Source organism: Mandrillus leucophaeus, unplaced genomic scaffold (assembly GCF_000951045.1).
Source record: "Mandrillus leucophaeus isolate KB7577 unplaced genomic scaffold, Mleu.le_1.0 Scaffold29, whole genome shotgun sequence".
Lineage (NCBI taxonomy): Eukaryota > Metazoa > Chordata > Mammalia > Primates > Cercopithecidae > Mandrillus > Mandrillus leucophaeus.
In genome coordinates this window covers 3,478,467-3,491,344 of record NW_012103031.1, presented here as the reverse complement: position 1 = coordinate 3,491,344, position 12,878 = coordinate 3,478,467, and the positions used below count along the sequence as shown (strand labels likewise).

The window sequence follows — 12,878 nt, the reverse complement described above, 5'->3', positions numbered from 1 at the left end:
TTATATCTCCCATGATGTATGTCACATAGAAATGAGGAAAGGCTTCAAGGGAAAGGAACCAATTTGACTGCAGCTGCAACCCAAGCAGAGATGGAAAGACTGTAATCAGCTGAGTAGCTACACTGGGAGGGTGGTTAAAGAGCTTTCATTTAAAAAGGCTCTAGGTCCAGAGGGCTTCATGGGTGTCCTCTGTCTGACCTTTAGTGAACAGGTGGCTCCAGTGTATTTAAACTATTCCAGACCACAAAGAAGACGGAAATTTCTGTAATTCATATCATGAATCCAACACAACTTTAATGTAGCAAAAGATGGCGTAAAGAAATTTTTGGGCCGGGCGCGGTGGCTCAAGCCTGTAATCCCAGCACTTTGGGAGGCTGAGACGGGCGGATCATGAGATCAGGAGATCGAGACCATCCTGGCTAACACGGTGAAACCCGTCTCTACTAAAAAATACAAAAAAACTAGCCAGGCGAGGTGGCGGGCGCCTGTAGTCCCAGCTACTCGGGAGGCTGAGGCAGGAGAATGGCGTAAACCCGGGAGGCGGAGCTTGCAGTGAGCTGAGATCCGGCCACTGCACTCCAGCCTGGGCGGCAGAGCGAGACTCTGTCTCAAAAAAAAAAAAAAAAGAAATTTTTGATGATTCTCATGAATGAACATAGACACAAATACTAGCAAACTGCATCCAGAAGTGTGTGAACAAAACAATTAAGACTGATTCTAGGACTCTTAAGGGTAGATGTATATTATAAAAATATGTCTACATAATTCATTCCATTGACAGAATAAAAGAGGAGAAATACATTATAGCAATAGATTGTAGAAACATCATTTAGTATAATTCAGCAGCTATTCTGTGTTTACATAACTATGTAAACATATTCTCTTCTGATGGGAAACCTTTATTCCGATAGGAAAGGAAAGGTACAACTTAAATATCATATGGACTAAGACTCAAAACTTGACCAAAACTCAATAGCAATATCATGCTATTGCTAAATGGCAAAATAATAAAGCCCTTTCAATTTCAAACGAGGCAGAGATGCCCGCTGTTTATTTTACTTTCCAACATTTCGTTGGAGGTACTAGCAAATACAAACACAAACTATAAAATTATCAGTTTAAAAATAATAGGCCCAAGAAATAAGGGGGAAAAAAAGAAAAAAAAAATAATAGGCCGGGCACAGTGGCTTACACCTGTAATCTCAGCACTTTGGGAGGCTGAGGTGGGTGGATTGCTTGAGGTCAGGAGTTCGAGACCAGCCTGGCCAACAGGGTGAAACCCCATCTCTACTAAAAATGCAAAAAAATTAGCCAGGCTTGGTGGCGCACGCCTGTAATCCCAGCTAGTCGGGAGGATGAGGCAGGAGAATTGCTTGAACCCAGGAGACAGAGGTTGCAGCGAGCTGAGATCGCGCCACTGCACTGCAGCCTGGGTGACAGAGTGAGACTCCGTCTCAATAATAATAATAATACTAGACTCCGTCTCAATAATAATAATAATAGTAGTGAGACTCCGTCTCAATGATGATGATAAGGATAATAATAGTTTCCGTCTCAGTAATAATAGTTAAGATTTACCAAATGCTTCCCACATGCCAGCTACTTTACACCAACTCCTAGGCGGTAGTGCTGGTTTTCCTGTGTTACAGGTCAGGAGACACAGGCACAGACAGGTATACTGACTTGTTCAGGGTCATGCAGTGGGAAGCCAGCAGAGCTGGGATTCAAAGCTGCACCCTCTGCCTCCGGATTTATACTCTTAACCACCGAACTACACCACACTTCTTCACTGGTGCCATGGTGGTGTATGTTTAGGAAAACCAAGAAACTATGCTTTTAAAAAATAAGAATTCACAAAAGAACTTGTTGTGGCTTTTTATAAGACAGTATACATAAGTCAATAGTTTTTGTCTGTACAGGTATAATTATGTACCCAGCAGTGAAGGTGAATAAAAACCATTTTATTCTCAATAATGCCAAAATTATAAGTTATCTGGGTATAAGTTATGTGAGAAAGACACAGGACTGTATGAAGAAAACTATGAAATCTTATTGAAGAATGTAAAATAACATGTGGACACACGGAAAGATGCACCATGGTTTATGGTGGGAGGCCACACAGAAATGCCGATTCACTCAAAAGGATTCCCATTAGAATCTGAACAGGGTTTTATTTATTTTATTTATCTACTTATTTGTTGTTTTGAGACAGGGTCTCGCTCTATCACCCAGGCTGGAGTGCAGTTGCGCAATCATGGTTCACTTGCTTGGCCTTGACTTCCCAGGCTCAAGCAATCCTCTCGTCTCAGCCTCCAAGGTAGCTGGGACTGTACATAGGCACCATCGGTGGCAGACCCCATTCTGGCTAGGTTGTTTTCCCTAGGGTATAATAAGAATTTCACACCCTGTGGAAGAATTTGTACCCAAATGCTAGCAGGTGCCTGAGATACACACAGCAAGCATTCAGTAAATGTACCATTGCCCAGCTAGCAAAGACTGACCTAATAAGCAGGGCAAACACTGTCAAAGCTCTAGTATAAAGTTGCCTCCTTGTGCTTTATCGGAATCCTCTGGGTTTAATCCTCTCCTGGTACGTCTCCATCCCATCTTAGGGTGTTAAGTGCAGAGTCCCTTTGGAAGCTTAAGTCTTTGTGGCTACCATAGTCAGAATGGCCTGGTGAACAGAGAGAGGCTTTGGAGTTGAAGTTTTCATTCACCTCTCATCAGCTTTACCAGTGTAAGCCTGGTTATTTCATCCTTTGGAGCTATATCTCTTCTATAAAATGGGGATCGTCTTTAAAGCCCTGGAGTGCTGTTGTCAAGATGCAGATAAAGTATGCCAAGCTGTTAGAAGAGTATTCAGTAACTTGCTGGTATTTTGCTTCCTGTCTGTGAACTCTTCTTATCAGGAATCCAGGTTACTCGGGAAGGCATAGGTAGTTCACATAATAGAGGTGTGGATTATTTTGAAAATGCCTCCTGCATGTTGAGTTTGCATTGGAGAACCCTGAAGATGCGCAAACTAGTCCTAGCGTGAGTGAGTAGCAAGCAGTGGTACTTCCTTGTGAATTGGGGTGGGAACCCTTCCGAACCATGGGCTCCCACTTTCTGTCTATTACTCTGCTCATGCGGCCCTGAGTCTCGCGGTTACTGTGGTCTCAGTCACAGCAAGTGCTGCCGAGCACAGGCCACCCTGCCAGAGCCTTCTGAGAGCCGGGCGGGGCTGGTGCCACTGGCAGCCTCATCCCTGGACCTGTTTTTCAACTTGAAGGGAGAGTAGACTGGCTGTGTGTTTGCGTTTTCTGACAAAAGCAGCCATTGACGTTAAGAGTTCCCTCTGTTGTTAAGAAATGACACCTGTATGTTTTTCTTTAGCTTTGCACGTTATTGTGCTTCAAATAATATTTATTTTTACCAACCTTGACCCAAATTGTATCATTACTTTGCATCCGTACAGCACTTTTATGTTTTCAAAACATTTCATATATTTTTCAATTTTACCCTTGCAACAGCCTTGTGAGTTAACCATTTCAAGTGCATCCTGTTGTTTTGTGAGGAAACTGAGGCTTCTCTGCTATGCACGTGACCAGCCCAGCATCACATGGTCTTGGAGCAGTGGAGCTGAGATGAGCTCCTGGCCTCCTGACTGCCCAGGGCTCCCTCCCACTGCACTGTGGAGCCTGGGCACTTGGGGAGGAGTCGGGGGCAGGACCCAGTCCTGCCACTGTTTGCTTCTTCACCACCTCTGGGTTTCAGGTCATGAGAAGCATTGCCTTTTCCCCTGGCAACACCAGTTGCTTGCTTTCGAGTTTTATAATGAGAGCCAGGGACCTTCTGCAGGCGTAATTGTTCATCTTTTACCAAGCCTTCACATCTCAAGTATCCAAAGACCTATGTGGAACGTTCGTATGGAGAGAGAAGAGGAGGGAGGGAGTGGGACAGTCGCCTTGCCGCCCAGGAGGTGCCTGAGCTTGACATCGCCCAAGCTAGTCTCAGGCTGCTTCCCCCAGCCTAGCAGGACACGTGCTTGCCCTTGTTGGAATGCTGGCATCCAGCTCCTTGTTCTGGTCTCAGGAGGGAGATGTCGGGAAGGTTCACAGGGTCTGTTTATAGACCCTAGAGGCGGTCGTTGGTGGTGCCTAGTGACGGAGCCTCTGTTGGCAAAACCTGTATCTCTGCAGTCGCAGCTGTTGGCCCAATGAATAGAGCAGCCTTACTTAAAGCATTTTCACTTTTCTCTCCTCAAATGGCATGTTCCTCCTCCCTCTCTCCCTCCCTGCCTTCTTCCCTTGCTTAATTCCAAGAAAAGGGGACCACCTTTCTTCTTACAATTAAAAGATTCTATGTTGTTCATAACAGTGGAGTCACAGGTGTCCCAAGATTTTTCCCAGGCACTTCAGCAGGCCTGAAGGCTTCTGGATGGAGCGCAGAAAATCACTTGTAAGCACAAAGAGTGTGGCAAGTGATGTGATGCAGCTAACTGGAATTCACATTGAGGACCAGCTGCATGCTTGGAACAGCAGTTGCGAGTATCACTGCACCATCGTTGAGAGTTACTGATGGTGAAAGCGCAAACATATTACCGAACACTACCTTGCTAGCTTTGTGGCCCTGGCGAAGTCACTTCAATTCTCTGCTTCAGTGTCCGTTATTTGTTAATGAGGAAAATAATAGTACCCACCTCACAGGTTTGTTGTGAAGATTAAACACTTAGAGAAAATGTAAAATGCCTCTTGTGAAGTAAGGACTTTGTGAATATTAGCCATGATTATGTTATTGAATCAGTGTTATGTACCAAGCTGTTACCGAATTATATCAGTGTTAGCCGTTGCCATCATCATCTCCATTATCGCTATATTTCAGATGTGTGAACTTTGGAAATTAAAATCTTTGAAAATATGAATTTAATAGTTTAAGTTTTTGGTCTTTTGCCGTTCTATAATGACATACATTTTGGACTATGGAAATTCAGCTTTGAAATCTTCAGTTTACAGCTTAAAACTATAAATTAGGCTTCCTTTTCTATTTTAATTTAATGGCTTTTTTATTCATATACCAGTTGGTGATTATAAAGACTCTAAGGGTTAAAGCCAAAAGCCAGAAAACTTAATCTGTTGTCAGTATGGGAAGTTCCTTTAGAAAAAGTAGTTTTTGCTTGTCAAATTGTATGTTTTTGAAAATTAACTTTTTCTTAAAATAAATTATATAATTGTTCTAAGTAAGTCTTGAAATACGCTCTTTCCCTCCCTTGTGGAGAAGTAGAGTTTGGAAGACATGAAAGTAATTTGGAAAGGGCCTGACTACAACGCTTGCGTATCTTTTAAAAAGGGAACAAATAAACGTTTTTAATAATGTGGATTATTTTTGGGTGCTTGAAGTTATAAATTCATTATAAATTCATTATAAAGTTATAAATTCACTATATATTTACTTAGACTCTTACTAGACTATTAAGTAATACAAGCTGAAAAAAAAAATTCAGGCAATTTTGCTAATAGCATTTTAGAGTTCTTTCTTAGTCACTCTGAAAATACAAGGAAACGCTCTTTCAGGTTGGGCCAGGCCCGGCCGGCTCCGCCAGCACCTGGCAGACTGAGGGAGAGAGAGACAGAAAGAGGAGGGGAGGAGGAGGAGGATTCAGGAAATAGGAGCTGGGAAGCCCTTCTGCGGAGCCCTTCTGCGCCACGGTGATAATCAGTATCAAGACAGAAGTGTGGAATGGGAGAAAAATTCTCAAAGCCTGAAAGAAAATCTGGAGATGCTGTTTTTCCAGCAGCTCAGTTGAGGGAGAACTTACCTTGTCTCTGTTTCTTGATTCCTCTTCAATTTCTGTTTGCAAACCAAGACTTGGGTTTGGAGAACTCTATTGTACTGAGCCTAAGTCATTTTTTATCTATAACAAGAACATGCATTTTCACATGTCAGCTAGATTTGTGGACCAGTAAAGCTCTCCCCAAAGAGATGGGCTCTCACCCTGTCATCCAGGCTGGAATAGTGGCGCAATCATGGCCCATTGTAGCCTCCATCTCAAGGACTCAAGGCATCCTCCCTCCTAGGCCTCCCAAGTAGCTGGGATTACAGATATAGAAAAGCATATCCTAAAATTCATATGGAATCTGAAGGGACCTCAAATAGTCAATACAATACAGTCTTGAAACAGAAGAACAAAGCTAAAAGACTCACCTTTCTGATTTTAAAACTTACTACAAAGCTGCAGTAATCAAAACAGTGTTGTACTAGCATAAGGAAGACATATAGACCAATGAAATAGAAGAGAGAGCCCAGAAACAAAACCTCATATATATGGTCAAATGATTTTTTTTCTTTTTTCTTTTCTTTTTTTCTTTTTTTTTTTTTTTTGAGATGGGGCCTCACTCTGTTGCCAGGCTGGAGTGCTGTGGCACGATCTCAGCTCACTGCAACCTCCACCTCCCGAGTTTAAGAGATTCTCCTGCCTCAGCCTCCCCAGTAGCTGGGATTACAGGCACCTACCATCATGCCCAGCTAAGTTTTGTATTTTTAATAGAGACAGAGTTTCACCATGTTGACCAGGATGGTCTCGATCTCTTGACCTCATGATCTGCCCGCCTTGGCCTCCCAAAGTGCTGGGATTACAGGTGTGAACCCCTGCACCCAGCCAGTCAAATGATTTTTTAACAAGAGTATCAGGACTATTCAATGGAGAAAGGATAGTCTTTTCAACAAACGCTGCTGGGAAAACGGGATATCCACATGCAAAAAAATGAAGTTGAACCCTTAACTAACACCATATACAAAAATTAACTCAAAGGGGATCAAAGACATAAATGTAAGACCCAAAAGTATAAAAGTCCTAGAAGAAAATAAGGAAAATACTTTATGACAGTGATTTATTCAGCAGTTATTTATTGGGTATGACATCAGAGGCACAAGCAACAACAACAGTGAAGACTACATGAAAATTTTTAAACTTTGTTAATCAAAAGACACTATTAATAGGGTGAAAAGACAACCACAGAATGGAGAAAGTATTTGCAAATTACATATCTGAAAAGGGTTTTATAAAGCATATATGGAGAATTCCTACAACTCAACAGCAAACAGCTTGATTGGAAAATGGATGAACATTTCTCCAAAGAAAATATACAATGGCAATAGGTACACCAAAAGATGCCCAGCATCACTGATCATTAGGAAAATCCAAGTCAAAACCATAATGAAATGCCACCTTACATCCATTAGGATGGCTACTATCAACATCAAACAGTAGTATGTTTTGGCGAGGATGTGGAAGAAATTGGAACCCTTGTGCACTGTTGGTGGGAAGGTAAAATGGTACAGTCACAGTGGGAAGCAGTATGGTGGCTCCTTATAAAAACTGAAAATGGAATTTCCATATGATGCAGTGATGCCACTTCTGGGTGTATCCCCAAAATGGTTGAAAACAGGGTCTTAAAGAGATAATTTGTACCCCCATGTTCATACCAGCATTATTCACAACAGCTGAAATATGGAAGTGTAAGCTAAAAATAAAACTTTAAGCTTCCTAATTGTCTGAATGAACTCATCGTCTCAGCCAAGGGCATCCCACAGTTCAGGACATGATGGGGAGGGGGCGATCAGGCATGCCGCATTATACTCTCCCATTGGCATTCAGGCATAGCTGACCAGCATTAACATTAAAACAGAGATCTTAGGGCTTTTTGTAGCAACAAGACACTATATTCCAGCCTGACTAAAGTAAAGCATCACATGACAGATAGCAGGCCCTGGAAGAAATTGAAGTATTTTGCCCCAAAATATATTCCTTTGACATATTTAAAAATGGCCATGCAAAACTGTCTCTTACAGGCGAAATCTACGTTCTGTAGAAAATACCTTTCCCTTTCTAAGTCTTTTCTCCAATCCTGGAGAGAATTATCTGAGTCTTTCATCATTTTAAGTCTCATAAGAAATATTTACAATCTATTCTTTCTGAAGCCTGCTGTCTGGAGTCTTCATCTGCATAATACGAACCATGGTCTCTACAACCCCTTATCTTAACCCAGACACTCCCTTATATGGGATTTCGGGTATTTATTTTTTATTTATTTTTATTTTTTATTTTTTGAGCATCCAGGCTGGATTGCAGTCGTGCGATCTCGGCTTATTGCAGCCTCCACCTCTGGGGTTCACACGATTCTCGTGCCTCAGCCTCCTGAGTAGCTGGGATTACAGGCATGCACTACCATGCCTGGCTAATTTTTTGTATTTTTAGTAGAGATGGGATTTCACTATGTTGGCCAGGCTGGTCTTGAACTTATAACCTCAAGTGTTCCACCTGCCTCGGCCTCCCAGGGTATTGGGATTACAAGTGTGATCCACCATGATCCAGCCTCACTCCAGCTTTTTGTATTTTCAGTAGAGACAGGATTTTGCCATGTTGGCCAGGCTGGTCTTGAACTCCTGGCCTCAAGTGATCTGCCTGCCTTAGCCTCCCAGGATGCTGGGATTACAAGCATGAACCACCTTGCCCGACTGGGTTTCTGGTCTTTAGGTGAACTCTTTTGACAAGTTGCCAATCGGAAAATCTGAATCCACCTCTTAGCAGTGGTGAATCTATGTGGGTCTGCTACAACTTGATTGTTGCCTCCTTGGAGGAAAGAGTTTCGCTGAGGGGCTGTAGTTGGTTTAAGGCAGAGGGAGAGACTGAGGCAAGTCTTAGAACAGGAGTGAGAATTTGTTAAAAAGTTTTAGAGCAGGAGTGAAAGGAAGCAGTACACTTGGAAGGGCCAAGCAGGTGACTTGCAAGATCCAGGTGCCCTGTTCGTCCCCTGACTTGGGGTTTTATACATTGTCATGGTTCTGGGGTTTGCTGAAGTTGTGCACCTGTTCACTTGAGCAGTTTTTCCCTTCCCTTTGAGCATTCCCGGTGGAAGCTTGTGTAAGAGGCCACTTTGCTTCTTAGTGTGCCTGTTTGAGATCTTACTGAGAAGAGGGTAACACCAGCTCCGAGTGTTTTCTATTAGGGGACTGTCTTTTCCTGGTGCTGACTGTGACCACTTACCATTTTAGAGAGACAGTTTAACAACCACCTGACCATCACCTTATGGTCGCCTGACAGTCCTGGGGGCAATAGGGGGTGGGGGTGGGGGTGTGAGGGGGTGCGTTCCTGCCCTGTCCATATCTAACTACCTACTCTAACATACCTATGAGCTGGAAGCCTCCACTTCGAGTTTTTGAATTGTTCTGCCTTTCCTGACTGAACCACTGTATATCTTACATGTATTGAGTGATGTGTTATGTCTTCCTAAAATGTATAAAACTGAGCTGTAGCCTGACCGCCTTGGACACATGTCGTCAGGACCTCCTGAGGCTGTGTCACAGGCATGGTCCTCAGCCTTGGCAAAATAAACTTCTAAACTGAATGAGAAGAAAAAAAGAAAATACAAGGAAACAAGCCGTAAATCTGGGTTTAATGCAGAACATGGTACAGATATGGTCAGTATTTAACCTGAGCTAATTACTTGCCAAAAATTGTGATCATCTTTATTATTTAAGTGATTGATGACATATATAATACTTCTATGAAAAAAGAATTTTAAGACATTAATTATTAAGCAGAGAGCTCAATATACTTACTCGGATCCCAAGAGAAAGCCCATTTCTGTGGCATTTCCATACAGCACGATCCTGGTTGTTGATTCTTCTTGCCATGTTCACTTCCCTCTGTTTTCAGTGATTTAGCCTTGCGGAATTGTTTTCTCACCTCCGACTTAAATGTGAAAGTGGGAGATTACGGAATAGGATTCAGCAGGTACAAGGTAAGCCAAAGGTTTAACTGTTTTCAGTCTGATTTAATTTGTATTGTGAAGTTGTAATGTCACCAAATGCCCCACTGTTATTTATAAGAATCTTAGTCTGAGGCTTTCTGGAGAGGGATTTGCAGCAGTCATTTTAATGGTGGTCTGGGCTTCTGGTGTGTGGCTTGTGTAAGTCTGTGGCTTTATGTCCGAGGTTTTGCTACAGCTTTCCAAAAGTTTGTTTAAAAAAATTTTTTTTGTTTTTTTTGAGACGGAGTCTCACTCTGTCGCCCAGACTGGAGTGCAGTGGTGTGATCTCGGCTCACTGCAAGCTCTGCCTCCTGGGTTCACACCATTCTCCTGCCTCAGCCTCCCGAGCAGCTGGGATCACAGGCGCACGCCACCAAGCCTGGCTAATTTTTTGTGTTTTTAGTAGAGACGGGGTTTTTTTTTTTTTTTTTTTTTTGAGACAGAGTCTTGCTCAGTCGCCCGGGCTGGAGTGCAGTGGCACAATCTCGGCTCACTGCAAGCTCTGCCTCCCGGGTTCACGCCATTCTCCTGCCTCAGCCTCCCAAGTAGCTGGGACTACAGGTGCCCGCCACTACGCCCCACTAATTTTTTTTGTATTTTTAGTAGAGATGGGGTTTCACCATGTTGACCAGGATGGTCTCGATCTCCTGACCTCGTGATCCGCCCGTCTCGGCCTCTCAAAGTGCTGGGATTACAGGCATGAGCTACCGCGCCCGGCCAAGATGGGGTGTCACCATGTTAGCCGGGATGGTCTTGATCTCCTGACCTTGTGATCTGCCTGCCTCGGCCTCTCAAAGTGCTGGGATTACAGGAGTGAGCCACCGCGCCCAGCCTAAAAATATTTATAAATGACGTAGTCTGATGGTGCATAATAAATTTTGGAGTGAACACATGAGCAACAGTAATTATTACCTGTTAATGATAAAATATACATATCATATAAATGTTTCTCCATTACATGGTCAGTAAAATTTCAGCTCACGTTCAGTAACCTGGGAATTTAGGTTTTTTTTTTTTTAACTCTGTCACAAATATATCCTAATGGAAAAAAGTGAAGAAGTCAATGAAGTTTCCATTTGTGTGTGTTTGTGTAGCCCCAGTGAATGAGGTAGAGCGCTGTGGGGCAGAGAATGGGACTGTCCCAGCTCTGGGCTGTCAGGAGACCTCAGAGAAGCCACTTGACCTCCATTTTCTTTTCTTTTCTTTTTTTTTTTTTTTTAATGGAGTCTTGCTATATTGCCCAGGCTGTTCTCAAACTCCTGGGCTCAAGCAACTTGCCTGTCTCAGCCTCCCAGAGTACTAGGATTACAGGTGTGAGTCACCCCACCCAGCCTTGACCGCCACTTTCTAAGCAGCAACATACGGATAAGATCTGTTCTATTTTTCGGAGTTCTTGTGAGGACCAAATGGGTAATATTTTCAAAGAATATTATGCAAATAGAAGTTGGTTATTTGTCTACATAGTAGCTCTAGTGTCTCGAGCACTTGTTAGATGCCAGGCACTTAGCAGCACCTGCCTGCATCCTGCATCATCTCTTTTTTTCTTTTTCTGAGATGGAGTCTCGCTCTGTCACCCAGGCTGGAGTGCAGTGGCATGATCTCGGCTCACTGAAACCTCCACCTCCTGGGTTCAAGCGATTCTCCTGCCTTAGCCTTCCGAGTAGTTGGGACTACAGGCTCCCTCCACCATGCCTGGCTGATTTTTGTATTTTTAGTAGAGATGGGATTTCACTCTGTTGGCCAGGCTGGTCTCGAACTCCTGACCTTGTGATCCACCTGCCTCGGCCTTCCAAAGTGCTGGGATTACAGGCATGAGCCACCGCGCCGGGCTACATCATCTCATTTAATCCTCACCACAAAGAGTGGGTTTTCCTCATTTCACTGATCCGGAAAAAACTTCACAAAGTTGTTGCTTGCCTAGAATCACATAGCTGTTAAATGGTAGAATGAGGACTTCAGATCCCTGTCAGAGTCTAAAGGCTGCAGTCTTACTAACTGGCTTCACTATTCAGCACATAAGGCCCAGTATATATTGTTTTAATGTTTTGCTCAAAGTCTATGTTATATGCATCAGACACAGCGTACTTTCCTTTTCCAGGAAAGATGACTTAGCAAGTGTTCATGGCTTGCAGATGAGCCCATGAAGCCCAGGAGGCTTCAGAGAAACTCCTTACCCACTTTCTGCCCAGAAAGTCGCTCTTCTTGCCTGCTTTTTTTTCTGACCTGGTTTTTTTGGACTGGGTATATGTTTTCTGAGAATACCATGGATTTAAATTCTTGAACTCACCAAAAGTATAATTCTATTCAAAATTCTGTGTGCTTTCTAACAAAACAGGAGGATTATATTGAAACAGATGATAAAAAAGTTTTCCCTCTACGATGGACTGCTCCAGAATTAGTAACCAGCTTTCAAGACAGACTGCTCACTGCAGATCAGACTAAGTATAGTAATATCTGGTATGTATTGGCTTACCGTTTTATTAGGCATTTCTTTAGCAAAGTCCTAACTTCTTCCTCTTTGAGTACTTTCTTAAAGGAAAGTAGTTGTGTAAGATGCAGGAACAAAAGAGTGCCTGATGGTGTGAAAATGACAGTTTAAGAAACATAATAGCAATTACCACAATTGTAGTGATGTAGTTAACGTTTTGAATACTGCCTCTGCTACCCATTTTCCTTTATAAAAGCAGGAACCAAGTCGTTTCATGTTCTGTGCCTCCCACAGGACCTGATATATAATAGATATTTAATACGTATTTATTGAAGTGAAAGAAAAAACTGAAAGGGGTGTGAACTGTCATGTTTATACTATGATTTATAGGAGTCTGTTTAATGGAAGCTAAGAAGATGCACCTAAAACTTTGACTAACAATTTCTGTCACAGCCTTCTTAATTTATAGCTATGTTGTATGTGCTGTTGTCCTGCTTTTTTTTTTGGGGGGGTTTTTTTCCTCTTCTTTCCTTCTTTTGGATTTCTTTAAAACAATATTTTTTGCTTTTATTATTTTTTTCATTGACGAGTGTAATTGGACATATTTATGGGGTACAGTGATATATATATATACACACATACACACACACACACACACA

General features: G+C 42.6%; 1 protein-coding gene across 1 annotated transcript in view; it reads left to right on the top strand.

Moving 5' to 3' along the window:
- Positions 1 to 12,878, top strand: part of LMTK2 (lemur tyrosine kinase 2) — an 89,961-nt gene that overhangs the window by 54,762 nt on the left and 22,321 nt on the right. Inside the window, exons 8-9 of the mRNA XM_011985810.1 lie at positions 9,698 to 9,782; positions 12,127 to 12,248. Of these exons, the coding sequence (XP_011841200.1) occupies positions 9,698 to 9,782; positions 12,127 to 12,248 (207 nt within the window). The remainder of the gene's footprint in view (positions 1 to 9,697; positions 9,783 to 12,126; positions 12,249 to 12,878) is intronic.